General features: G+C 43.8%; 1 protein-coding gene across 4 annotated transcripts in view; it reads left to right on the top strand.

Annotated features, from left to right (window-relative positions):
* Positions 1-11,501, top strand: part of EIF2B3 (eukaryotic translation initiation factor 2B subunit gamma) — a 147,291-nt gene extending 135,790 nt beyond the window's left edge. For all 4 annotated transcript variants that reach the window (XM_061632820.1, XM_061632818.1, XM_061632816.1 and 1 more), the window contains exon 12: positions 11,292-11,501. In XM_061632820.1, coding sequence (XP_061488804.1) covers positions 11,292-11,344 — 53 coding nt within the window. In that variant the 3' untranslated portion in view covers positions 11,345-11,501. The remainder of the gene's footprint in view (positions 1-11,291) is intronic.
* The last annotated feature ends 13,955 nt before the right edge of the window (positions 11,502-25,456 follow it).

The raw sequence follows: 25,456 nt of genomic DNA, 5'->3' as shown, positions 1-25,456 counted from the left end.
ACACATTCATCTTCCATTTTTGCTTCCCCCATTCCCTTTGCAAAGTCACCCTTGAAGTGCATCTATCACATAAACATTCAAAAATGCTAACAATTAGATTTGTGCTTTCCACAAATTTTCCACATACATTTTTATGTTGTTTACCTCTGCCTGGTTCTGCTTCACAAGGGTGTCCTTTCTTCCTCTTTCATGACTGAATTTACAGACTGGATTGCAAGAGTCACAGGACAGGCTTGATGGAAGCTCTCTTGTCAAATAATAGATACTCATGAGAACACAAAATATAGGATGGTGTGAGCGGCATATGATGAGGGAATCTTACAAAGACATTGCTGAAATATAAAGTTCCTCCTGGAGTATCATAAAAGATTCTTGCTAATTCAAGAAGATGGTTGCTTAACTCCAGAACAGTTTGCTGACAGCAAAAGAAGAATTTTCTGACCAAATGCATTGGGGAGCAATACACATTGAGTTGGATCCAAATAAGTCGTACTCAGAGTAGACCCACTGAAATTAATGGATGTGACTAACTGAAGTCCATCAATTTCAGTGGATCTACTCTGAGTATGATTTACTTGGATCCAACCCACTGTCCTTAATAATAATTTGTCTTCCATCTTTTGCTACCATTGAGGTTTTTTACTTATTTTTAAACCATGTACACTGTTTTTCTGCCAACCAGCACTCAAAGTGGCTTACAGTGAAAAGAATACATTCATATTGAGCACAACAGTACTGTAATTTATGGAACTGATATGGTACTATAGTTTAAAACAATGACAGCACATTAAAGTCTGGAGCCACAAAAAGATTTGTAAAATGGAAATGTTTTCAACAACTGCTTGAGAGCGTCAAGTGAATGGGTTTGTCAGAACTTATTGGGAAAGGCATTCCATAGCATTGGTGCCACTGCTAAAAAGTCTCTGATTCTAGTAGATGAAAAGCTTACAACTAATGAGCATTAGCATCTAAGTAAGCAACTCTGTAGAATATGTTAAATCCTCAGTGGGAATATAACATGGTAAGCATTCCCTAAGGCAGATATGGCTAGCCTGTGGCCCTCCAGATGTTGTTGGACTCCAACTCCCATCATAACTGACAATTGATCATGCTGGCTGGGGCTGATGAGGGTTGGAATTCAACAACATCTGGGGTGCCACTGATTCCCCACCCCTGCCCTAAGGTATCCCATTCCCAGGCCATTTAGTTCTCTAGAGATCAAAACCAATACTTTTAATTTAGCCTGGAAACAAATTGGCAACCGGTGCCAACTTAATAATGAATCACCATTATATGTGTATGGCAGTTTGCCCCAAATAAAGGTTGAGCTACTGCGTTCTGCCAGTTGACAAGCAGACCCATGTGTGGCACATTTACCACAGCTGGGAAATAACCATGGCATGAAAACTTGTCTCTTCAGAAAGGGGTGCAGCTGGGGAATTGGCCACAGCTGTCTAAAAGCAATTTCAAGTCCAGGAACACGGCCAGCCCACAAGCCTTCTCTTTTAAGAGGGAGCATTTCGTCAAAAGCAGGCAACTTTCCCCTTTTCTAGATCAGCAGTCCCACAATGAGCATCTCCATCTTACCTCGGTTTGTTTACTCAGCCTTATCCTAGAGATGACCTGAAAACAAAAAAAGGACATATGTAGGAAGTGGAAGGAAGGCCAAGCCACAAAGCAAGAGTACAGACATGTAGCACAGAATTGAGGGATGGTGTCAGAAAGGCTAAAGCTGAAAGTGAGGTGAAGTTAGCAAGGGATGCTAAAAAGCAACAAAAAAGCTTTCTTGAGGTGCATCTGTAGTTAAAGTAAATGATGGTTCAGCTACTCAGTGAGGATGGCAAAATGATAGCAGATGACAAAGAAAAGGCAGAAGTGTTCAATTCCTACTTTGGCATAGTCTTCTGCCAAACTATGACCCTCCTGGCAAACATGAAATACAAGTTGAAAGGGCAGGATTGCAGCTTGAGATTAATAGACAAATGGTCAAGGAATATGTAATTATTTTGAACGAGTTCAAATCTCCAGGTCCCAATGAATTGCATCCTAGAGTAGTGAAGGAACTGTCTGAAGAACCACTGTCTATTGTTTTTGTGAAATCATGGAGGATGGGTGAAGTGCTGGATGACTGAAGGAGGGCTGAAATTCCATGCTACTTATCTGTACTCTTCTTTGTGCCCTAGCCTTCCTTCCGCTTTCTGTATGTGTCTTTTTTTGTTTTCAGGTCATCTCTAAGTTTTCTGTGATGCCGCATTGGCTTCTTCTGCTGTCTTCCCCCTTTTCTCCTTGATGGAATTGTTTGCCATTTTGCCTTTAGAATTTCCTTTTTTAGAAACTCCCACCCATCTTGCACTCCTTTTCTCATTACGGTCATTTGCCATGGAACCTTACTTAGCATTGCTCTGAATTTATTAAAACAGGCTTTCAAGAAGTCCAGGGTACATGTATGGCTATTCTCAGCTTTTGGTTCCTCTAAAATCAAGAACTCTAGTATAGCGTGGTCACTTTCGCTCAGAGTTCCCGATACTGCCACATCATCCACCAAGTCATCTCTATTGGTTAGAATCAAGTCCAGGATAGCTGATCCTCTAGTTGCTTCTTCCACTTTCTGTAGGAGAAAGTTATCTCCAACACAAGTCAGGGATTTATTGGAGGGGCCGTGTTTGGCAGAATTTGTCTCCTAACAGATATCGGGGTAATTGAAGTCCCCCATTACTACTACATCATGCCTCCTCAAAACATTGGCAGTTTGCTTTGCAAAAGTTTCATCCTCGTCTTCTCCTTGATTGGGTGGTCAGTAGTAGACTTCAACCACTATGTTCCTTTTATTCCTTGCCCCATTTATTTTAATCCAGATACTTTTGATGTAGCTACTAAGCTCATCCTCCTGTATTTCTGTGCAGGAATATATATTTTTAACATATAGTATGACTCTGCCTCCCTTTCTATTCCTTCTGTTCTTTTTGAACAAGTGGTATTCTAGTCATAGGAGTCATCCCACCAAGTTTCAGTTATACCTATCATGCTGTATTTACTTTCCTGTATTAAGAGTTCAAGTTTGACCTGTTTGTTGGTACACAGACATCAAAGATCATGTGATTTACGGCCTTGCTTCCTTCCTACATTTTAAAGAAGACTATTACCAGGCCTTATTAGAGCCATTCCCTCAGTTCCTCTTACTGTGCACAAGCCTTTGTTAGGTCGTTACTGCCAAGTTTATGTCTCCCTTCCCCTTAGGATTCAGTTTAAAGCTGTCCTGATGAAGTTCGCCATGTTGTGGCCAGACACATTCTTGCCAGTCCTTGTGAGGTACAACCCATCACTCACCAGCAGTCCATCTTCCTGGCAGCATAGCGCATGGTCACAGAATCCAAATCTCTCGTATCAGCACCACCTTCGTAGCCAGTCATTCACCCAGAGTATTTTTCTTTCCCTTTCTACTCCTCTTCTAAGTACTGGAAAGATGGATGAGAAAACTGCCTGGTCCCCATAGTCCTTGAGTTTCCTTCCAGAGCTTCAAAGTCTGATGTGATTTCTTTGTTGCTCCACTTGGCAGTATCATTTGTTTCCACATGAATGAGAAGAAAGGGATATCTGTCAGTGGGCGTTATGAGTGATGACAACCCTTTTGTCACATGTCTAATCCATCCTCCAGGGAGACAGCACATCTGGTGAGTCCATGGATCTTCTTGGCATACTTGGGTTTCAATCCCACACAGTAGGGAGTCTACCACTACTACTACTACTACTCTTCTTCTTGTGATGGAACATGGTGTCATTGCCTCTGCTTGACTGAGCTTCAGCTTCTCGCTCACTGTCACGTGGGGTCTCCTGTAATTCTTTCCCTGCAGGCTGTCCTCCAGTCTCATCCTCAAGTGCCTGGAAGTGGTTCCGTAGTTCCACCAGTGAAGAGTGTCTTCTAGCTCTTCTGCTCCTGTCACCCTTTTCCATGGAGGTTCCTCCACTTTGTTGTTGCTCTCCACAACAGTCTCCTCTTCTGTTTCAACATGCTGCTGTTTGTCCACTTCCTGTACTTCTCTTTGCTGTTGTTCCAGCGTTCTATCTAAAAACTCTTTGTCTACGCTTATACTCTTCAGTGTGGCCACCAGCTGTTCCAGGCCCCTCACTTTTTTTTCCAACAGCACCACCAGCTTGCACTTGTTGCACGTGTACACCATGTTGTTCTTAGGCAAGAAAACAAATATTGTACACACCTTGCAGGTCACCACCACTGGAGTGTCCTTCCTGTCCATAGTCTCTACTGCCTTTTGTTTCTTTCTTTCTACTTGTATTGGAATGACCTGGGCTTTGTCCTGTCCTCCTTTAGGATAAATAGGAGAGTCCCAGTAGCATGTGGTATGCTGTACAAGGGGGGGGAATTTAGGGACCTCCCCTACCAAACCCCTCTGCCAAACTCCTGTTAGCTCTGTTCGCTTGCTCTCTGAGAGCTGGCTCGCTTGTATATCCTCTGGACCAGCTGACACAGCTCCCTCTGCTCTGCTCAGTTAGGAGTCAGGAAAGAGAACCTGGGAACTACAGACCAGTCAGTCTGACATCGATCCCTGGGAAAATTCTGGAGCAGATTATAAACTGGGCAATCTGTAAGCATTTTGAAAACAATGCAGTAATTAATAGAAGCCAGACTAAGCTTATCTCACTTTTTGATCAGATAACCTCCCTGGTGGACTGTGGGAGTGCTTTGGACATAATATCTATCTTGACTTCAGCAAAGCTTTTGACAAAAGTACCCCATGATGTTCTGGTTAGCAAGCTAGCTAAATGTGGGCTGGATGGAACAACTATCAGGTGGTTGCACAGTTGGCTACAGAACTGTACTCAAAGAGTGCTTATCAATGGTTCCTTCTCAGACTGGGGGAGGTAATGAGTGGGGTACCCCAGGGCTCATTCCTGGGCCCAGTGCTCTTCAACATTTTTATTAATGACTTGGATGAGGAGGTGCAGGGAATGCTTATCAAACTTGCAGATGAAACAAAATTGGGAGGGACACCTAATACCCTGGAAGACAGAAACAAAATTCAAAGTAATCTTGATAGGCTGTAGCATTGGGCTGAAAATAACAGAATGAAATTTAGCAGGGATAAATGTAAAATTCTACCCCTAGGACAAAGAAACCAAATACACAGTTACAATATCTAGGATAATTGGCCCAGCAATATTTTATTTTATTTATTAGATTTATATCCCACCCTTCCTCCCAGTAGGAGCCCATGCGAGAAATAATGGTTGTTGATCACAAGCTGAATATGAGCCAACAGTGTGATGTGGCTGCAAAAAAAGGCAAATGCTATTTTAGGCTGCATTAACAGAAGTATAGTTTCCAAATCATGTGAAGTACTAATTCCTTTCTATTCGGCACTGGTTAGGCCTCATCTTGAGTACTGCATCCAGTTCTGGACACCACACTTTAAGAAGGATGCAGACAAACTGGAACAGGTTCAGAGGAGGGCAACAAGGGTGATTAGGGGACTGGAAACAAAGCCTTATGAGGAGAGACTGAAAGAACTGGACATGTTTCACCTTGAGAAGAGAAGACTGAGGGAAGGCATGATAGCACTTTTCAAGTACTTGAAAGATTGCCACACAGAGGAGGGCCAGGATCTCTTCTTGATAATCCCAGAGTGCAGGATACAGAATAAGCTCAAGTTACAGAAAGCCAGATTTCAGCTGAACATTAGGAAAAACTTTCTGTTAGAGTGGTACGACAAGGGAGCCAATTACCTAGGGAGATATTGGGCTGTCCAACACTGGAGACATTCATGAGACAGCTAGACAGGCACCTGTTGGGTATGCTTTAAGTTGGATTCCTGCACTGAGCAGGGGGTTGGACTTGATGGCCTTATAGGTCCCTTCCAACTCTACTATTCTATGATTCTAGCCAATCACTGAGGCCAGGGAGACTTTCACAGAGAAGATTCCTATACTGAATATAGAGAGAAAAGAGGGGATTTCAGGGGTTCTTGTGGTTCCAGACTCTTGTGGTTCTTGACCTAAAATAAGCTTGTCATCTTGATTATAGAAAACCTGCCCATTAGAGTTTAGTTATTCAGCTGGAACATGGCAAAAACATGTGCTTCTGAATGGGTAGGCAGGTTAAAAAAAACACCTCCATGTGTCATGTTCCCTGTCTCAGGGGCTCCAGTGTTGGGCTGAGAAGGACTCTGATTCAGATGACTCACCAGTCACCCCACACAGGGGGAGTCCTTGGCATCCCCTTCTACATTGCCCAGAGCTAAAGACTTCATCCTCAGACTCTGAGGACAACTCCCCTGTAGTTTCTACTCAACAGCCATACAGCAACATGCGATTACAGAATCAGCTGCAGGCCCTTTAGAGATTGCATATAGCTCTCTCAAAGGGCCGGAGCCACTGGAAGGGAAGCCTTCTTCAGCCTGCAGATGACTCTGGTCCTTGATTAAGACATCTTCCATAACTTCAGCCCACAGGGTTCACCAGGAGCTGCCCAGGGTCCTGATCTGATCTCCCTTGCCCCTGACTTGACCAAGGCTCTGATCACTGTCAGTTTCCATGCAATTTCCAGCAGAACTGGATACCATGTTTCACATCATGATCTCAAGGTTCAAGTGCAGCTATATTTGGAAGTAATGGGATTTTGACATGCTCCTTGGCAATTCCTTAAATCCTGAAATATTAGGCTTAGAACATGTCAGTTCAGTATTCCCAGCCGGTTTCTGACCAGCAGCCAACATCCTTTGTGCCTTAGTGCTTTTTTCATCAAACTGTTCCCCAACAGCCTCCAACCTCTTATTTCAGCAGTTGGTGTAACAGGGCAGCCATCGCAAAGTGAGCCCCTGTAATACTGTTCAGGCCCGTTGCAGGAGGGGAGAGTTCCACCTTCTGTAAAGGAGGTGGGGATCTATCCTCTCTTTGAGAAACCATATTTCTATAAAGAGGGTTTGAACAATTTTTGGCATATTATCAAACTTTTGTTTTTTAAAGGAAGAGGGCAGAACACATGGGGTCAGAGTTACTCCAGGAGTTCCTAGACACCACATTTTTCCTCAACTCCTGTCAAATTGGTTTCCAACTAGATTGGTTACAAAAAAGTCCTTGGTTCTGCTTGATGATCTTCATCTGGAAACAGATCGTGGCAATGACGCTCTGTTGAACTTTTGGAATTCTCAGTAGTTTCAGGGACAATCCTGTTGATCAAAATTGTCTTGGAACATCTGCTTGGGTATGAGGGCTGACTCTTCAAAGTTTTCATTCTTCACTGTCCAAGTGTAGACAGAGGGTTGTTTACAGGGTTCATCGTTGCCACAGAAACTATTTAATAGCCAACTGCAGCTACTAGGGGTGGTAATATGTAGCACTGGAGTGAGAGAACCTCTAGCACTGTATCTCTGTTACTGAACATCTGCACTAAACAACTAAACAGTGCTTTGAGACGGTGGTTGATTGGAAAAGGGCATTAAATTGGTATCTGGACAGGTTGAAAGTAATTCTGATTGGCCATCATTGTGCCTTGGAGAGGGCTGATTGCCCTGTGATTCTGGGGTAGTGTTTTCTTTATTGTGGAGTGTTGAAGTACTTCTGGCCTTGGTTCTCCATTTTGATAAGAAGGTGGCTGTAGAGCCAAGAATTAAACTATTGATTGCTGTAAACTGCGCAGAGAGCTTTGGCTATGGGGCGGTATACAAGTGCAATGAATGAATGAATGAATGTATGAATGTATGAATGAATGAATGAATGAATGAATGAAATATTATTCTTGAACAAAAAGGATTTTACTATGCTGATCTGTACTTTTGTGACTTCTGGGCTTGACTAGTGTAACATGATCTATGTGAGGATGCCCTTGAAGTGCAAACTGTGGCTGCTAACCTCCTTAAAAGTATTGGGGAGCACAAACATATTCTGTCTATGTTTATATCTTCTGCACAGGCAGCCACTGTGCTTCCACATCCAATTCAAGGTGCTGCATATAACTTAAAATTCTCTCATGGCCTGAAACTTAGACCACCTCACCATGTATTACCACCACCCCTTTCAAACCAAGTTCATCAAATTGGGTCCTGCTTTTTATTCTGTCACTAAAGTTGGAGAGCCTATACGTTGGTTGCCTCAAAGTTGTGGAATTATCTTCCTTGAGGAGAGAGGTTGCAGTTCTTTGACTCCTTGTAGAGAGGTTTCCAGCTGGGCCTTGTCTTGTCTTTTAAAGCCTATGGCATGAAGTAGCTGAGCTGGAAATCAGTGGATGATATGAGCATCTGTTGTTCTTGTTTATATTGCTTTTTAGTTAGAATTTGTTGTTATAAGTGGCTATTTATATATACCCATTGTAAGCCAATAGGAGCCTGTGGGAAAGAAGCCCTTAAGTGTTTTAAATAAATAAGTTTTTCCTTCTTAGGTGTGGAGTTCTCCCTATCTCAAGAAGCTCTAAATCAACAAAATAACCTTCCCTCCTTCTCTTTGTGGATATGGTCCAGGTGGGGTTTCCAGGTTTGGTTCTGGGATGGGGCTGTCTCACACCAGCATTCCTTTCCTCTGTCCTGGTTTGCAGCCCCCTGAAGAGGATTAAGCTCCTAGGTTCTACTGGTACCTACTGACTTCTTCCTACCCAGCAAAAGAAGGGAATTGTCAGTCCTTTTGAAGGTGGAAGTCAAGCCCCTGCTGCCCCTGCATGCCTACCAGACTTCCTCTGCTGACTCCACCTCTGTTGGTCTAAGTCAGGGGCAGCCAGCTTGGTGTCCTCTAGATTTTATTGGACTCTGTCTCTCATCAGCCTCGGCCAGCATGGCCAGTGATGATAGTTGGAGTCCAGCAACATCTGGAGGACTCTACACTGTCTACCCCCAGTATAACTGCAATGGGAGAGGGACTAGCTGAGGTGGGCCAAGAATCAAGAGCATGATCACTACAGTTGTTATGTTACCTCCATGATGATCATAGCATATGCCTACTTTGTCAGAAGCATGGAAGGGTGCTAATTTCTTGTTTTTGAGGCAGAACTCATGGTTTCCTGCCACAGATCCATGGTTATACCATTCTTCCAGATATTTGTCAAAGGAAAGTCTTAGTTTGCCCCTCGTTGCCTAGTTCCTCTCTGAGACATTTACTCTCCTGCCCAACTCCCAAACCTTACACAAGAAGATAGTAGTCCAGAATTAGTGACCAGATTTAATTTAATCTCTGTTCAGCAAAGCCTCTCTTCTGTGTGGGGGTAGCCTTCTGATGCTAGGCCAAAACCAAGTGGTTATTGGCCAAGCAAAAGTTTCAGATTTCTGTTTTTCGTGAAGACTTTTTTGATCATGGATAACTTGGTTGTTTACCAGACTGACTTATCTGAAGAAGTTGATTAACTCTTTCCCATTTATCACACTTGGGAAGATTCAAAGGCACTCACCCTACTGACACAACCCATCTTAGTGACTGCATCTACCAACTAACAAAGTCGCATATCTAAGTGGAGCATTACATTCAAGGAGCTGCAGTTGCTCTTTAGATGTGGCTGTTGAATACTGAACTGTACAACTCCATTAGCCACATTCAGTCTATCGGGCCACCACTGAATTGTCTAAATAAAGACTGAGTAGAATAGAGCAAGCATTTGCGAAACGCTCCTGCTCCCAACACAAACAAACCAGCCCCACACCACCTGTTTCTCTTCTCTCACACCACATGGAACTTCCAGACCTACACCACTTCCTGACCTCTAGCTGCAGCTGCTCCTGTGTCTTGTGGGTGTCCCCTTGATTCCACCTACCATTGGACCAATAGGGAAGAAAAAAGTTGCTCTTTGCACTAGCTCAAGCCACCCAGATTGTGTGTTCACACATGCTTTTTTATCTATGCATTTATGCAATCTCAACCCCATCTCCTTTCTATTCTTTTTTTTTTAAGTTATTTTATTATTAATACTCTCTAGCTTTCAGAAGTGATCATACACAGCAGAGTCTTTCATCACTGATGTGTAATAGAACAGTAACTGTGTGCCAGGGACTGTTTTCTATTTTATTTTAAGGGTTTATAAAACAGTGTATGTAATTGAGTGAGTAAACTAACTGTTTTCTGGAGCCCTTGAGGGCTGCAACTTCGTGGTGGTCCTGTGTTTTGGACCTAACCTCTTTTCCCACACACCCTTTCTCCTCCTCCTCCTCCTCTTCCTCCTCCTTTGCAGCTTAGCTTGCCATCACCAGCAGCAATCTGTCTGGGGCTAATTGAGCAAACAACAAGGAGATGCTTTCATATTCCCCCTGAAGGCAGGACTCTCTAGGAGAGATGCTGCCTGCAAATAACTGGTGTCCATTGGAGGAAAGCACTTTGTCATGAATGCCCAGTACCATGATAAAGTTTTGCTGGGAGTGAATCATTTCTGTCTTCATGTTTATTCAAATGGCAGTTTGTTTGCAATAGAAGTTCAGTGGCCTTCTAGATCCCATGCTTTCTGGGAGGCGTGCTCTGCCTGCATTTCCCAAGGAGTTTGCTTGCTGCTGTACTCCTCTGTTCCCAGCCAAAATGCCCATGTAACAAGTGACACATTTTCCAAGCCATTCAGGTTGGAGCAAATAGGCCAGGCAATGCTCCCTCACCAAGCAGTAATCAGACATTATGATGTGGCTCTGGATCTGCTTGGCACAGATGCTCTCGGTCTGAAACAATCATGCCAAGCAAAGTCCAAATTCTGGGACCCTTTTGAAAGTACCTTCTATAATCCCTTTCTTTTCTTTGTGGCTTGAATGCATCTGTAACTTTGCCAATGGCAAATAAAAGACAGCCTGGTACGAAATTTCTGAGGAGGTGGAGAATTTGCAAAAGCCTATCTGGGTTTTAGAGCAGGGTGAAGCCAGCTGAAAAGAACTGCCTCTCGACCTGGGACTGAAAACTCCCATATAGCCCTTTCAGTTCTGCCAGTTCTGGGCCCACTTCCATATAGGGCTGATGGAAGAGGATTCAGCTCCTTGCCAAAGAGAGGTTTGTCTGGGCAGGGTTGAGCTGTGCTTTGATTTTCTACTGCATGTCCTTCTTTTAGGCCTATGTGATTCCATGCTGATTTCCAGATCTACACCTGTCAGCTATAGCTGTTAGTTGCTCTCTCCCTTTGTTGCTTGGTGGCAATGATAGACACTTGTAAGCACTTTCATTAGAGTCACATTCCACTGTTTGGCCAGGTATCTGTCTCAGACTGGAACAGACTTTGTTTCTTTTGTTAGTTAAGCACATCAGTTCCCCCTCCCTAATTTGCTCTTTAAACTGAACAAGACATAGATTTTAACCTCATTTTCTTCACTCTTTCTCTTTCTCTCTTACAGCTAAGCACATTAATGAAGTTATTATGGGTACTGAACAGCTGATGGAAATCTGAGTTTGACAGATTTGAAATAAGATTTTCTGACTGTCTGAGCCTGTGACATGACTAGAGGTCCTGTTTCATGAGCTGGCTCCTAGTTTTTCGTTGATACTGGCATCCACTTCCGCTTTACCTTGGTATTTACACCTTAATAAATAAATATTTACAATAACATCTGTCTGTTTCCTTTGTGTTACTCTTCCTCCACTCCTCCCCTCATTGAGATGCATGCTGCCTTGCATAGGGTGATATTGGATCCTGTAAATGTGTTGCCAGCCAAGCTAAGAGGAGGGACCACACAGATTGCATTCAGTCAAAGAACAGCTTAGCTGATCTCACTGTGATCAAAGTGCCAACTTTCTGGGTTCCAGTACCTTAGAAAAACAAGATAGTACAAGATGATTCAGTCTTAAGGCTAACTACGCAATGTTATAAAACAATTAACAGTGGGAGGAGAAACAGTGCAAGGTGATGCACAGTAAGAAAATATTCTCTAATAAATTCACTTTGATTCTGAGTTGACTACTCCCACTCAAGCATCTGTGCCTATTGTCTCTAAAATCATCAGTATAAAGCATTGCAGCCCTCAAAAGGCAAGCAGAATGTCAGGAAAAGAGGATAAAATATTGCAGAAAACATGCATATATTAGCCAGCAGTGATTATACCTAGAATTATTCTAGATTTCTGCTCACTCCACCTTAAAATAATATAATAAAATTTAAAGAAGTACAGAAAAACAAGATTAATATCTAGAGTATGGAATGCCTTCCAAAGCAGTTTAGGACTCTTCTGTTTACAAAAAAGGGGGGTGGGGGGCTAAGGCAGGATTCATATGTACCTATCTAAAATCATGGACACCTTGTAAAGGAAAACAAAAACTTCATTTCACATACTTCTACATACAAAGGTCACCCTATGAAATTAACATCCAAAGGATTTGTGTGTGTGTGTTTTCCACTCAGCATACATTTGAGTTTTGGAATTTACTACAAAAGGATATTATTGTTTGCTACAGAACATGCCCATACTTATATAATCAGTACATTTGTAAGTCTCTTTGAGTGATAAGCATCCAGTATCTGAATTAACTCACCTCTGCATGAGAATCTAGACATACTAGGCTTTAGAGCTGTGACCATACCATGACAACATAATCCAGTGGACAATACAATATTTTCATCAAATTTATAATTATGTTGAAATATACATATATGTAAGAAAAAATGATCAGTTTGTTCTAACTAGATTCAATAATGAGACCACAAGTAGTTGCACTAGAATTAGCTTTAAGGACAATCTATACATTCAGTAAAATCTCAAGAAAGACTCCTTCCTGGAATGCAAATGGAAAATGGCATTTTTAAAATGCTTTTGCAAGTATTTTAAGTACTTCCCACCAGGTAGAACACCCAATATGAACTATAATACATAAATAAGCTTTGCTTATCCATGGACTAGTCATTAAGTGATCCAACACCTGTTATTCATTATGACTTTTGGCAAGCTGTGGCTCACATCAGGGCACATATTACAATTTCATGACCATCTTAGAGTGTGTTCTCCTGACCACTAAGAGGCATTTTGTTTAGTTTTTTGTTTTGATGATCTGCTGTCAGTATGCATCCAAATTGCCCAATTTTCTGTGCTCTGTCACTGTTTTCGCTACCCTGAGTGATTGTGGCTGATGGTAGAACCTAAAAACCTGGGTGCCTCATGTTGCTTCCTTACAATTCCACATTATGTGTTTGGGTTTTCAGGAATCTGCAGTACTCTTAAAATATACGTCTGAACCTGGCTGCTCAGTCTCTACTTTCAGCTATTGGCCCAGAGGAATATTGGTTCATTAAGAACATAAGAACATAAGAAGAGCCTGCTGGATCAGGCCAGTGGCCCATCTAGTCCAGCATCCTGTTCTCACAGTGGCCAACCAGGTGCCTGGGGAAAGCCCGCAAGCAGGACCCGAGTGCAAGAACACTCTCCCCTCCTGAGGCTTCCGGCAACTGGTTTTCAGAAGCATGCTGCCTCTGACTAGGGTGGCAGAGCACAGCCATCATGGCTAGTAGCCATTGATAGCCCTGTCCTCCATGAATTTGTCTAATCTTTTAAAGCCATCCAAGCTGGTGGCCATTACTGCATCTTGTGGGAGCAAATTCCATAGTTTAACTATGCGCTGAGTAAAGAAGTACTTCCTTTTGTCTGTCCTGAATCTTCCAACATTCAGCTTCTTTGAATGTCCACGAGTTCTAGTATTATGAGAGAGGGAGAAGAACTTTTCTCTATCCACTTTCTCAATGCCATGCATAATTTTATACACTTCTATCATGTCTCCTCTGACCCGCCTTTTCTCTAAACTAAAAAGCCCCAAATGCTGCATCCTTTCCTCGTAAGGGAGTCGCTCCATCCCCTTGATCATTCTGGTTGCCCTCTTCTGAACCTTTTCCAACTCTATAATATCCTTTTTGAGATGAGGCGACCAGAACTGTACACAGTATTCCAAATGCGGCCGCACCATAGATTTATACAACGGCATTATGATATCGGCTGTTTTATTTTCAATACCTTTCCTAATTATCGCTAGCATGGAATTTGCCTTTTTCACAGCTGCCGCACACTGGGTCGACATTTTCATCGTGCTGTCCACTACAACCCCGAGGTCTCTCTCCTGGTCGGTCACCGCCAGTTCAGACCCCATGAGCGTATATGTGAAATTCAGATTTTTTGCTCCAATATGCATAATTTTACACTTGTTTATATTGAATTGCATTTGCCATTTTTCCGCCCATTCACTCAGTTTGGAGAGGTCTTTTTGGAGCTCTTCGCAATCCCTTTTTGTTTTAACAACCCTGAACAATTTAGTGTCGTCAGCAAACTTGGCCACTTCACTGCTCACTCCTAATTCTAGGTCATTAATGAACAAGTTGAAAAGTACAGGTCCCAATACCGATCCTTGAGGGACTCCACTTTCTACAGCCCTCCATTGGGAGAACTGTCCGTTTATTCCTACTCTCTGCTTTCTGCTTCTTAACCAATTCCTTATCCCCAAGAGGACTTCTCCTCTTATTCCATGACTGCTAAGCTTCCTCAGAAGCCTTTGGTGAGGTACCTTGTCAAACGCTTTTTGAAAGTCTAAGTACACTATGTCCACTGGATCACCTCTATCTATATGCTTGTTGACACTCTCAAAGAATTCTAATAGGTTACTGAGACAGGACTTTCCCTTGCAGAAGCCATGCTGGCTCTGCTTCAGCAAGGCTTTTTCTTCTATGTGCTTAGTTAATCTAGCTTTAATTATACTTTCTACCAGTTTTCCAGGGACAGAAGTTAAGCTAACTGGCCTGTAATTTCCGGGATCCCCTCTGGATCCCTTTTTGAAGATTGGCGTTACATTTGCCACTTTCCAGTCCTCAGGCACGGAGGAGGACCCGAGGGACAAGTTACATATTTTAGTTAGCGGATCAGCAATTTCACCTTTGAGTTCTTTGAGAACTCTCGGGTGGATGCCATCCGGGCCCGGTGATTTGTCAGTTTTTATATTGTCCATTAAGCTTAGAACTTCCTCTCTCGTTACCACTATTTGTCTCAGTTCCTCAGAATCCCTTCCTGCAAATGTTAGTTCAGGTTCAGGGATCTGCCCTATATCTTCCACTGTGAAGACAGATGCAAAGAATTCATTTAGCTTCTCTGCAATCTCCTTATCGTTCTTTAGTACACCTTTGACTCCCTTATCATCCAAGGGTCCAATTGTCTCCCTAGATGGTCTCCTGCTTTGAATGTATTTATAGAATTTTTTGTTGTTGGTTTTTATGTTCTTAGCAATGTGCTCCTCAAAATCTTTTTTAGCATCCCTTATTGTCTTCTTGCATTTCTTTTGCCAGAGTTTATGTTCTTTTTTATTTTCTTCATTCGGACAAGACTTCCATTTTCTGAAGGAAGACTTTTTGCCTCTAAGAGCTTCCTTGACTTTGCTTGTTAACCATGCTGGCATCTTCTTGGCCCTGGCGGTACCTTTTCTGATCTGCGGTATGCACTCCAGTTGAGCTTCTAATATAGTGTTTTTAAACAACTTCCAAGCATTTTCGAGTGATGTGACCCTCTGGACTTTGTTTTTCAGCTTTCTTTTTACCAATCCCCTCATTTTTGTGAAGTTTCCTCTTTTGAAGTCAAATGTGACCGTGTTGGATTTTCTTGGCAATTGGCCAGTTACATGTATGTTTAATTGAATAGCACTGTGGTCACTGCTCCCAATCGGTTCAACAACACTTACATCTCGCACCAGGTCCCGGTCCCCACTGAGGATTAAGTCCAGGGTTGCCGTCCCTCTGGTCGGTTCCATGACCAACTGGTCTAGGGAATAGTCATTTAGAATATCTAGAAACTTTGCTTCTTTGTCATGACTGGAACATATATGCAGCCAGTCTATGTCCGGGTAGTTGAAGTCACCCATTACTACCACATTTCCTAGTTTGGATGCTTCCTCAATTTCATATCTCATCTCAAGGTCTCCCTGAGCATTTTGATCAGGGGGACGATAGATCGTTCCCAGTATTAAGTCCCTCCTGGGGCACGGTATTACCACCCACAATGATTCTGTGGAGGAGTCTGCCTCTTTTGGGGTTTCGAGCTTGCTGGATTCAATGCCTTCTTTCACGTATAGAGCAACTCCGCCACCAATACGTCCTTCCCTGTCCTTCCGATATAGTTTATATCCAGGGATAACCGTATCCCACTGGTTTTCTCCATTCCACCAGGTCTCGGTTATGCTCACTATATCAATGCTCTTCTCTAAGACCAAGCACTCCAGTTCTCCCATCTTGGTTCGGAGGCTCCTAGCATTAGCGTACAGGCACTTGTAAGCAGTGTCTCTCTTCAAGTGTCTTTGGCACTTGTGGTTAGGCCTGTGGTAATTTTGCTGTTCTGAATTTATATGCTGTGCCCCTGCTCTCACAATGCCTACTTCTAGGCCTACCCCTTTTAAAATTTCATCATTTCTTTGGTCTTTATCCCAGGGGGGAGGTTTATTCCGAACCGGACCTTTCTCAGCTCCTGTCGGGTTTCCCCCCTCAGTCAGTTTAAAAGCTGCTCTGCTACCTTTTTAATTTTAAGTGCCAGCAGTCTGGTTCCATTCTGGTTCAAGTGGAGCCCGTCTCTTTTGTACAGGCCCGGCTTGTCCCAAAATGTTCCCCAGTGCCTAACAAATCCGAACCCTTCCACCCGACACCATCGTCTCATCCACGCATTGAGACTGCGAAGCTGGGCCTGTCTGGCTGGTCCTGCGCGTGGAACTGGTAGCATTTCAGAGAAAGCCACCTTGGAGGTCCTGGCTTTCAGCATCCTACCTAGCAACCTAAATTTTGCTTCCAGGACCTCACGGCTGCATTTCCCCATGTCGTTGGTGCCAACGTGCACCACAACCACTGACTCCTTCCCAGCACTGTCTACCAAACTATCTAAACGATGGGCGATATCCGCAACCTTCGCACCAGGCAGGCAAAACACCTTGCAGTCTACACGCCCATCACACACCCCACTGTCTATGTTCCTAATGATCGAATCACCCACTACAAGGATCCCTCCACCCCCTGGAGATATATCCTCGGCACGAGAGGATAGCTGCTCATCCCCCAAGGAATGGGTCCCTTCTAAGGGATCGTTTCCCTCTTCCTCAGCTGGATGCTCTCCTTCCCCGAGACCATCGTTCTCCATGATAGCAGGAGAGCTATCATCGTTGGAGTGGGACACAGCTATAACTTCCCTGAAGGCCTCCTCCACACACCTCTCTGCCTCTCTCAGCTTTTCCAGGTCCGCCACCTTGGCCTCAAGGAAATGAAGTCGTTCCCGGAGAGCCAGGAGCTCATTGCACCAAGAGCACACCCACGACTTCTGTCCAACAGGCAGATAGTCATACATGCTGCAGGCGGTGCAAAACACTGGAAAGCCCCCACACCCCTGCTGGCTTCTTACCTGCATAGTTTTGTTTAAGGTTTATTACGTCAATGGGTTGGAGACTGCGGTTTAGTTGAGGTCAGGGAACAGACGGGCAGAGTGGGTGGCCCTGGCCTCCTGGCCGTGCTGCCGAACTCGCTCTGCTGCTTAACTCGCCTTGACACTTCGTCAGCTGGAGCTCCCTCTAGCTCGTGGAGCAGGCTCCCTCGCTAGGGTGCTCTGACTTTATATGTGTGGCTGGTTCCTCCCAGCTACTGCTGCCAGCCAATGATGTGTTACTTGAGGCTGATGGCTATCAGCTGGGGCTTAACTCTTTAGTATTCTCTCAGGCTTCCTTCCTTTGAAGGCAGGAAGGCAGGCTTCCTTCCTTCCTGAGCGAGGGGCGGGGCTGTTTAAGCTTTTGGCTGCTTTTAATCTAAGTAAGGGGTTGCGCCTTCCAGGCAAATCTTTTTTGTTTGTTGTTTTCCCACCTAGAACAGCCTGACCTTCCTTTAACCTAGGGAAACAGAGCTTGTGGTTGTGTTTCAGGAAAGCTGAAGCTGCCCTTTTTAGCAAGGACTGAGCTAACTCTCTCCCTGTATGTGTCGGTGGAGTTTCCTTTTCCCCCTTCTCTCCGACTGGAATTTAGCCTTGTTTACAGTGTCCCCTGAAGCTTTCCTGCTAGGGTGGTGTTGAAAACTAGCTTTCTATAGGCTTCCTTCTCCTAGGATCTGTCTCCTAAGATATAGGTTCTTTCAGGATTTGGCTCCTAGCTCAGGGTGACCTTGGGCTGCCCTTATTACTTATTGCTCTGAGCTGTTTTACTTCAATTAAATAATGAAATAGATGGGAGCTACTTACCCTCTTTTCGCTCTGCTGCTTAACTCGCCTTGACGCTTTGTCAACTGGGGCCTTGACGCTTCGTCAGCTGGGGCTCCCTCTAGCTCATGGAGCCATTTTCATTAGACAATGTGATAAACATGTTCCTGATCTTTTCCCCCTGAGGGAAGCAGCATTATTTTTGTTTTCATGTTACACAGGAGAATCAACATTATAATCTAACCCTGCCCATTCTTTCATAAATTAAAAATAACCACATTAAAGAACTGGCTCCAAATGGAAATATGTGAAACAGCAGCTGCCTAAGATGAAAGGCTGCTTATCTCTTCACATGCATCCCTGTGCCGCTCTCTGGGCTCTCCTATATGGCCCAAGTTAACCCCTCATGAGCTGCTCTAGTATCTAATTTCACATTGTACTTGTGGAGTGTGAAAAAGAATGCTGGTGGGTCAATTTGCTCCTCAAATACCCAGAAAGAATTTCAGCACCCCATTATCAATAGGCCATCTTTTTTATTATTCAATGTAAGTGATAATAGATCTCCTCAAGGCACCCACATCTTGGACTACTCTGGGACAGGTAGCCTGTGAGCAGGTTAAAAAACAAAAACACTCCCACATAGTCAAGGGATCTAGATGTCTACCTAGCCCTGATATTGCTATAAATTTCAGTATCTGCCTAAAGTTCAGATTGGCATATTGGGCAGAACCCTGCGGATCTCAACTTCTCTTTTAATAACAGAATCTCATCCATTGCCCCTTTGTTTTATTCTCCTGCTGTACTTTGCTTTACTTGAAGCATGGGGAATCTTTTCTAGCCTGAGGCTGGGGGCCACATGCCAGTGGTGGGCAGGGCCAGAAGCAAAAGCAGGCAGAGTAACACATGCAAAGTTTAGCTTTTTATAATAGGCTAGTTTCTGCACATGCCCCTCTCCTCCATCTAGACAAGCCAGAGACATTATCAAATTTTAATGGCACATTCGCAGCAGAGGAGGGTGTGAAGCAAGGTCAGTGGGGGGTGCAGTCTGGAGAGTTTTCTGAGGGCCAGATAGAGAGGCTGGGAGGGCTGCATTTGGCCCCCAGGCCTGAGGTCCCCAACTCTGCTTTACTTCATACATGGTTGGATAATTCAGAATTTATCCTGATCTCTTCCATGACATAAGGATAGCTAAATACAAAATGTGCATTCCTTGCATTAGTTGAAAATGGTGCAGATACATTTAAAATGGTGCAGATACATGGAAGAACTGAATAGGAAAGGATCAACCTTCCCCACCCTCTCATGTGAATTTTACTGATAAAAGTTGTGATTTCAACAAAGATATGTTGTTCTTAGTGACACAAGATGTCTGTCGTTTGTGTACAGATATCTATACAAAATATAAATTAGGAAGTGAACCTAAGGAATTGGCATCATGGTTTTTGCCAGGTCTTTGCTCCTGTGATGACTCCCTGTACCTGTATGAGACATGAACATCCTGTCTTTGTAGTGTTGCTTTGCTTAGTATCATGAGAGGGGATGGGAAGCCTTGGTGAGCAACTTAAAACCGAGGTCTTTAGTCTCATGTTTTCTGTAGCTTGCAAATATTATTGACTGTTGGGAGGAACAGGCTTTTCCTTTTTGCCTTTTATGACCCGCAGGTGTTTGGGGCAAGATAAAAGTAGATTATCAAAGCAAAAATTTGCTCTTGATGTAGTCATTGTGTGTGGCAATACTGCAATTATGAAGAATAATTCCAAATAATGATTCCTCTACAAATCACAAGATAGCTGCTTTAATTTAACCCTCTAGTGATCTGACAGTGAGATTCTTGGGTCTGTTTTCTATAAGACTCACCTCACATGTCCTCTGGTAATGGAGGTGATGCCTATATGTTTATGTTAGTGTAGCTGTGTCATATAGCAAACATCTCCCACTTGGGCAATTCCTGCTCCTTCACAACACAGCGGCTGCTTGCCTTGACCCTCTTCCAAGTGGAAACCATCAGCTCCTGAGTCCCATGTAAATTTGTGCAATGCAGTGGTCTCTCTAGTGGACTGTTCTTATATTGTATTTTCTTGTTTTTATCATTTTACTTATTGCAACTCATTTCCATCATACATCCTAAGCCATGACAAGACCTAATTCTCCTTCACAAACGTTGGGGTTCAGGCAGCCCCCACCCTGTACTTGCCCTCCACACACATCTTCAGTTTCCAATAAGCCTGTTGTGCATATTTGTCACACATACACCTAGTCCTCCTGAAATCAGTGGAATTGCAAGTATGACAAAAGGTCCAATTTAAACAAGAAATTATGTGGCAAGGAACAGCCCACACTAGTCTTGAGAGCTCACACTGTGCTGCCTACTTAACTAGCATCATATTCTCTGTGACATAGTGATGCAGAAAAATGAGGATCAAAAGAAGTAATATAACACACATCTTTAGTTCTTTTTCCCTCTCCCATACTCATCAAATCACATTAACTCAGTAGATCTGCATTAGCCCAAGTTTGAAAATGGGGCTATATATTAAATGTGGGTGTATCCTTCAAGTAAATAGAATGAGGGCTACAAGGCAAGCAAGAGGTGTTTCCCCACCCCTGCCCACACATCCTCCACTTGCTGGAAGAAACTTCAGGCATCATCTAGCACAAACATAACTTGGCCCAAGCTGACAAACTTCCCTAGCCATGTGTAACAACTTGGGAAGAAGCTGCCATGTTCCAGATCAGATTTTTGTCCGTCTAGCCTAAAAATATCTATGCTAACTAGGAGGGGCTCTCTGTATCTCGCACATCCCATGCTACCCAAATCTATTAACCAGAAATGCCAGAGACTGAACCTGGCCCTTTTGCATGCAAAGCATGTTCTCTACCACTGAGCTACAGCCCTTCCCCACATTGTGTTCTGTTGGCCAATTTTTTCTTTATACTGCATTTGCTTCCTAATTTAAATATACATTTCCCCAGTCTAAAACCATTCTGAATGGTAATAGGGAAGTGCATTTTCTAGGCAGCAACATCACTATTTCTGTTAGCCCTGTGATCAGTATGACACCCATGGGCACAATGGATGCCTATGAAGGCTCTGTGATCCACAGGGATGCTCACCGCTAAGGAGGGGTGATGGCCCAAGCGAGGAGAGGTTAGAAGTTCCTGCTTCCCCAGGCAATTGGCAAGGCAGCGGTCAGCCCCTTGGAGGGGGATTGATGTATGGAGTTCAGGACCACAGATAATGCAACTGCAGCTGAGGCCAAATATCCAAGGTGTCTCAGCAAGGTCCAGAAGCAATTGTCTGAGTTTTTCAGCAGGGCTAGGAAGTCAGTCACTGGAAGCCCCACCCCCTAAGTGTCATCTCCCAGCTGGTGCCTTCTTCTGCCACCATTGGCTCCTTTGGTGTGATGGTATTTCCAGCTGTGGGGGTTTCTCTTCCGGTCTCTGTTGATGTCTCAAGGAATACAGACCAACCATCAGAGCTGGGGTTGTTGGAGGAGCCCAGAACGATAGTGCTGGGTGATTTCAATGTCCATGCGGAGGCTGCCTCTAGTGTTCTGGCTTGGGACTTCATGGCCTCCATGACGACCATGGGGCTGTCTCAAGATGTTACTGGCCCAACACATAGGGCAGGGCACACCCTCAACTTGGTTTTTCCTCCAGATGGAGGAAGGGGTGGTCTGGAGATGGGAGGGTGGATGTCACCCCATTGTCATGGTCAGATCACTTCCTGGTGAAGTTTAGACTCATGGCTCCGATCCTTCCCTGAAGGGGTGGTGGACAGATTAAGATGGTCCGCCCCCGGAGCCTAATGGAATCCACAGGATTCCTGAATGCCCTGGGGGAGTTCCCAGTAGATAGCACAGGTGACCCTGTTGAAGCCCTTGTCATACTGTGGAACAGCAAGGTGTGTTGGGCTCTTGACACGGTTGCCCCCGAGCACCCTCCCTGGTATTGTGGAGCCCGGTTTGCACCTTAGTACACCAGTGAGCTAAGGGCAATGAAACAGGCTGGACGACGGCTAGAGCGCAAGTGGCGAAAGACGTGATGTGAGGCTGATTGGGCATGAGTAAAACATCATAACCGTGCCTACTGTGTGTCAGTGAGGGCGGCAAAGAAGGCCCATCCTCTGCCCCCATCACATCCTCAAGTAGCTACCCAGTGGAGCTTTTCCGTAGTGTCAGGCATCTGTTGACATCAACACCAGGAAATGGAGTTTTAGACCCTTCAGAGGCCCACTGTGAATTGTTTGCAAGGCACTTTGAGGGTAAAGTTGCTCGCCTCCGTAGCAGTCTTGATGCCTCATCCACATCTACTGTAGTCTCCAGTGAGGTATTCAGTGTAATGTCTGCTGCAACTTCTTGGGATCGGTTTCAGTTGATGTGGCCTGATGACGTACACAAGGTGCTTGCGATAATGCAGCCAGCAACGTGTCCTCTCAACCCTTGCCCTTGTTTTTAATAATGTTTTTAACCCTTTTTAAAAAGATGTTTTAAAATTTTTTTTTAATGTTTTTAACGTTGTTTTGTTTTAATGTATTTTAAGGTCTGTTTTTATGATGTTTTAAAGTGTTTTTAGCGCTTCTGTTTGCCACCCTGGGCTCCTGCTGAGAGGAAGGGTGGAATATAAATAACATAATAAATAAATAAATAATAATTCAGAGCATTGTGGTAGAGGTATCTCTTTGGGGCTCGGGAAGGGGAGATGGGCTCCAGTGCCCATGGGCCCATACAGGATGGTTCATGGGGAGGATTTATTGCCTCCTTGGAGCTGCAGTGCCAAGGACTCTGCCTCCAACCAATCCTGGTTTGGGGCTATGACATCTGCCTCCTTTTTCATGAGGTGGTGAAGGTGGCTGCTTCCTGCCCTGCTGAAAAGTACATAGAGGTAAAAGTGGAAGTAGGAAAGGCGAAACCCTCTCCCACTTTCTCTTGCACCTCTGTGTGCTGTTTGCCACTGTGTCTTTCAGCTCTATGTACTTTTCAATGCTCAAATCAGCACTTTTAGCCGTTGTGACCAAAGGGATAGAAGGGGGGGCAAACTGGGCAACATGAGCAATCGGGAGAGGCAGGAGGGAGAAAATGGGGTACTTCAGGTGTCAGAAGAAAGGTAGAGAATGGAACACCAGAGAGAGAATACATTACCAGAGAGAGAGAGAGAGAGAGAGAAGGTGCATGTACGCACACACTACAAAAATCAGATCCAGTAAAATAGATCTAGAAATTGCTTTCTCAACCCACCCCGTTGGTTCCACTACCTCTGCCCCAAAAACCATCAAATCACAGATCACATCTGTCTCCGCTGACTGAAGCATAATATCCACAGATGCAGTGCTTTCCACCTTTGCCATAGCACAGAAACATTGATCTGAGGCATAGATCATCATAGATCAACACACTTTTTACAAAGATCCCCCCAAAAACACTAAAAAATGTTAGGTCACCTCTGTGTCTGTGATTTCTTGGTGGCTATTTTTTCCTGCTTTGTAAAAATAATCAAGATCCATGAGGACATTACTTTGATCAATATATCTGTGGTATTATTTGAGAGCCCTTTTAAAATCACACCAATTTAAGAGGATCCATTTTGATTCTCCTGGATCTGGCTTTTACACAGATCCCATTGAAAAGCAAAGAGTGAGAGTGTGTGTGTGCGTGTGTGTGCATGTGCTCATGCACTCACATACACATGTTCTTTATGGGGGGGGGAGAAACTGACCTGAGGAAAGGAGATGAGAGAAGGTGGTAGTACTCAGACATCACTCTCTCAAAATTTGAAGTGTGCCCATGAGCCCAAAGCAGATTAGTGATCCCTGCTTTGCCCTTTTATTTTCATGGGATTATTATTTATTTCATTTGATAGTCTCCTCATACCTAGTGGTTTCTAGGCAACTTAAAACAAATTTAAAAACATACAATATAAAACAGTTTGAAAAACATATAATATAAAAACTTAAAACCCAAATAAAATTAATAAAACAGCCTACATCAAGGACCAAAGGCCTGAATGAAAAAGAAAGTCTTTGCCTGGTGTGCCTGCCTGGGGAAAACATTACACAGCAGGGGGCCACCACTGAAAAGGTCCGTTCTAGTGTTGCTACCCTCTGAGCATCCTACGGAGTGGCACACAAAGAAGGGCCTCTGATTATGAATGCAGGGTCCAGGTCAGTTCTTATGGGGAGAGGCAGTCATTGAGATACTGAGGTCCTAAGCTGCATAAGGCTTTATTTGTCAAAACCAGCACTTTGAATTGAGCCTGGAAACTAATTGATAGCCAGTGCAGCCATGCCAGAATTGATGTTATATGTCCTGACCAACTTATCCCTGAGCCACCAGTCAAAGTTGATGGAAGGCACTCGGTGCCACCAAGGCCACTTAAACCTCAAGTGAAAGTAATGGATCCAGGAGCACCCCCAAGCTACGTACCTGCTCCATCAGAGGAAGCGTTAACCCCATCCAGAGCACAACTCACCCATCCAAGTCTAGAGAACTACCCACTAACAGTGCCTCTGTCTTGTTTTGATTAAGCTTCAGTTTACTGGCTGTCATCCATTACATTACTGAAGCAAGACATCGATTTAGCATATCCATTTCCACACCTGCAGATGTAAAGGAGAAGCAGAGCTGTGTGTCATCAGCATATTGCTGATAACATACTCAAAAAATCCAGACCCTACTCAGCAGTTTCATGTAGATATTAAACAGCATGGAGGATAGAACTGAACCCTGTGGAACCCCATATCGAAGGTTCTATGAGGCCAAACAGCATTCCCCCAAGCACCACCCTCTGAAAACAGCCATGTACACTGTAGTTTGTTTTCTCCATTTTCTTGAAATATGTCTTAAAATTTGATTATCAGACCTAGAGTTCTGGAGCCTTACTTTGTGGGTTCAATTCTCTTCGGATAAGTATTTCTTTTCCTTAGAAATCTACCTTCATTTGCATTATATTTACAAACCAACAGAGCAGAATTGCTCTCCAAATGCTATAAGACCAAAGAGTCTCCAATGCTTTTATAATTAGAAAATGAACAATATGTTTGCTCTGGTGTTTTGCAGCCCATGTGTTCCAATAGATATAGCGGTCTATCCTGTGGCAGAGCAGTTTTACAATGTAATATTATCAAAGAGCCTCATCTCTGTCAGGCCAGTTATCAATGTGCTATCTGAAATCCATGTTAGAAACAGGAACTCTCCTTTTTGGCAGTGGGGAATTTATTACTATGTCTCGTGAGATACCAGTTTTTCACCCTGAAAACCTAGATGATAATTTTAAAAATCATGTTTGAATTCAACAACAAATTTTAGATAGAATTTTATGGCTTGATGTAAGACGAATCTTACTGGCGTGCTTTTGCCTATACTGGGTGTGTGGCCAAAACCAGCAGC

Source organism: Rhineura floridana, chromosome 6 (assembly GCF_030035675.1).
Source record: "Rhineura floridana isolate rRhiFlo1 chromosome 6, rRhiFlo1.hap2, whole genome shotgun sequence".
Classification (NCBI taxonomy): Eukaryota; Metazoa; Chordata; class Lepidosauria; order Squamata; family Rhineuridae; genus Rhineura; species Rhineura floridana.
This window is presented reverse-complemented; position numbering and strand designations above follow the sequence as displayed.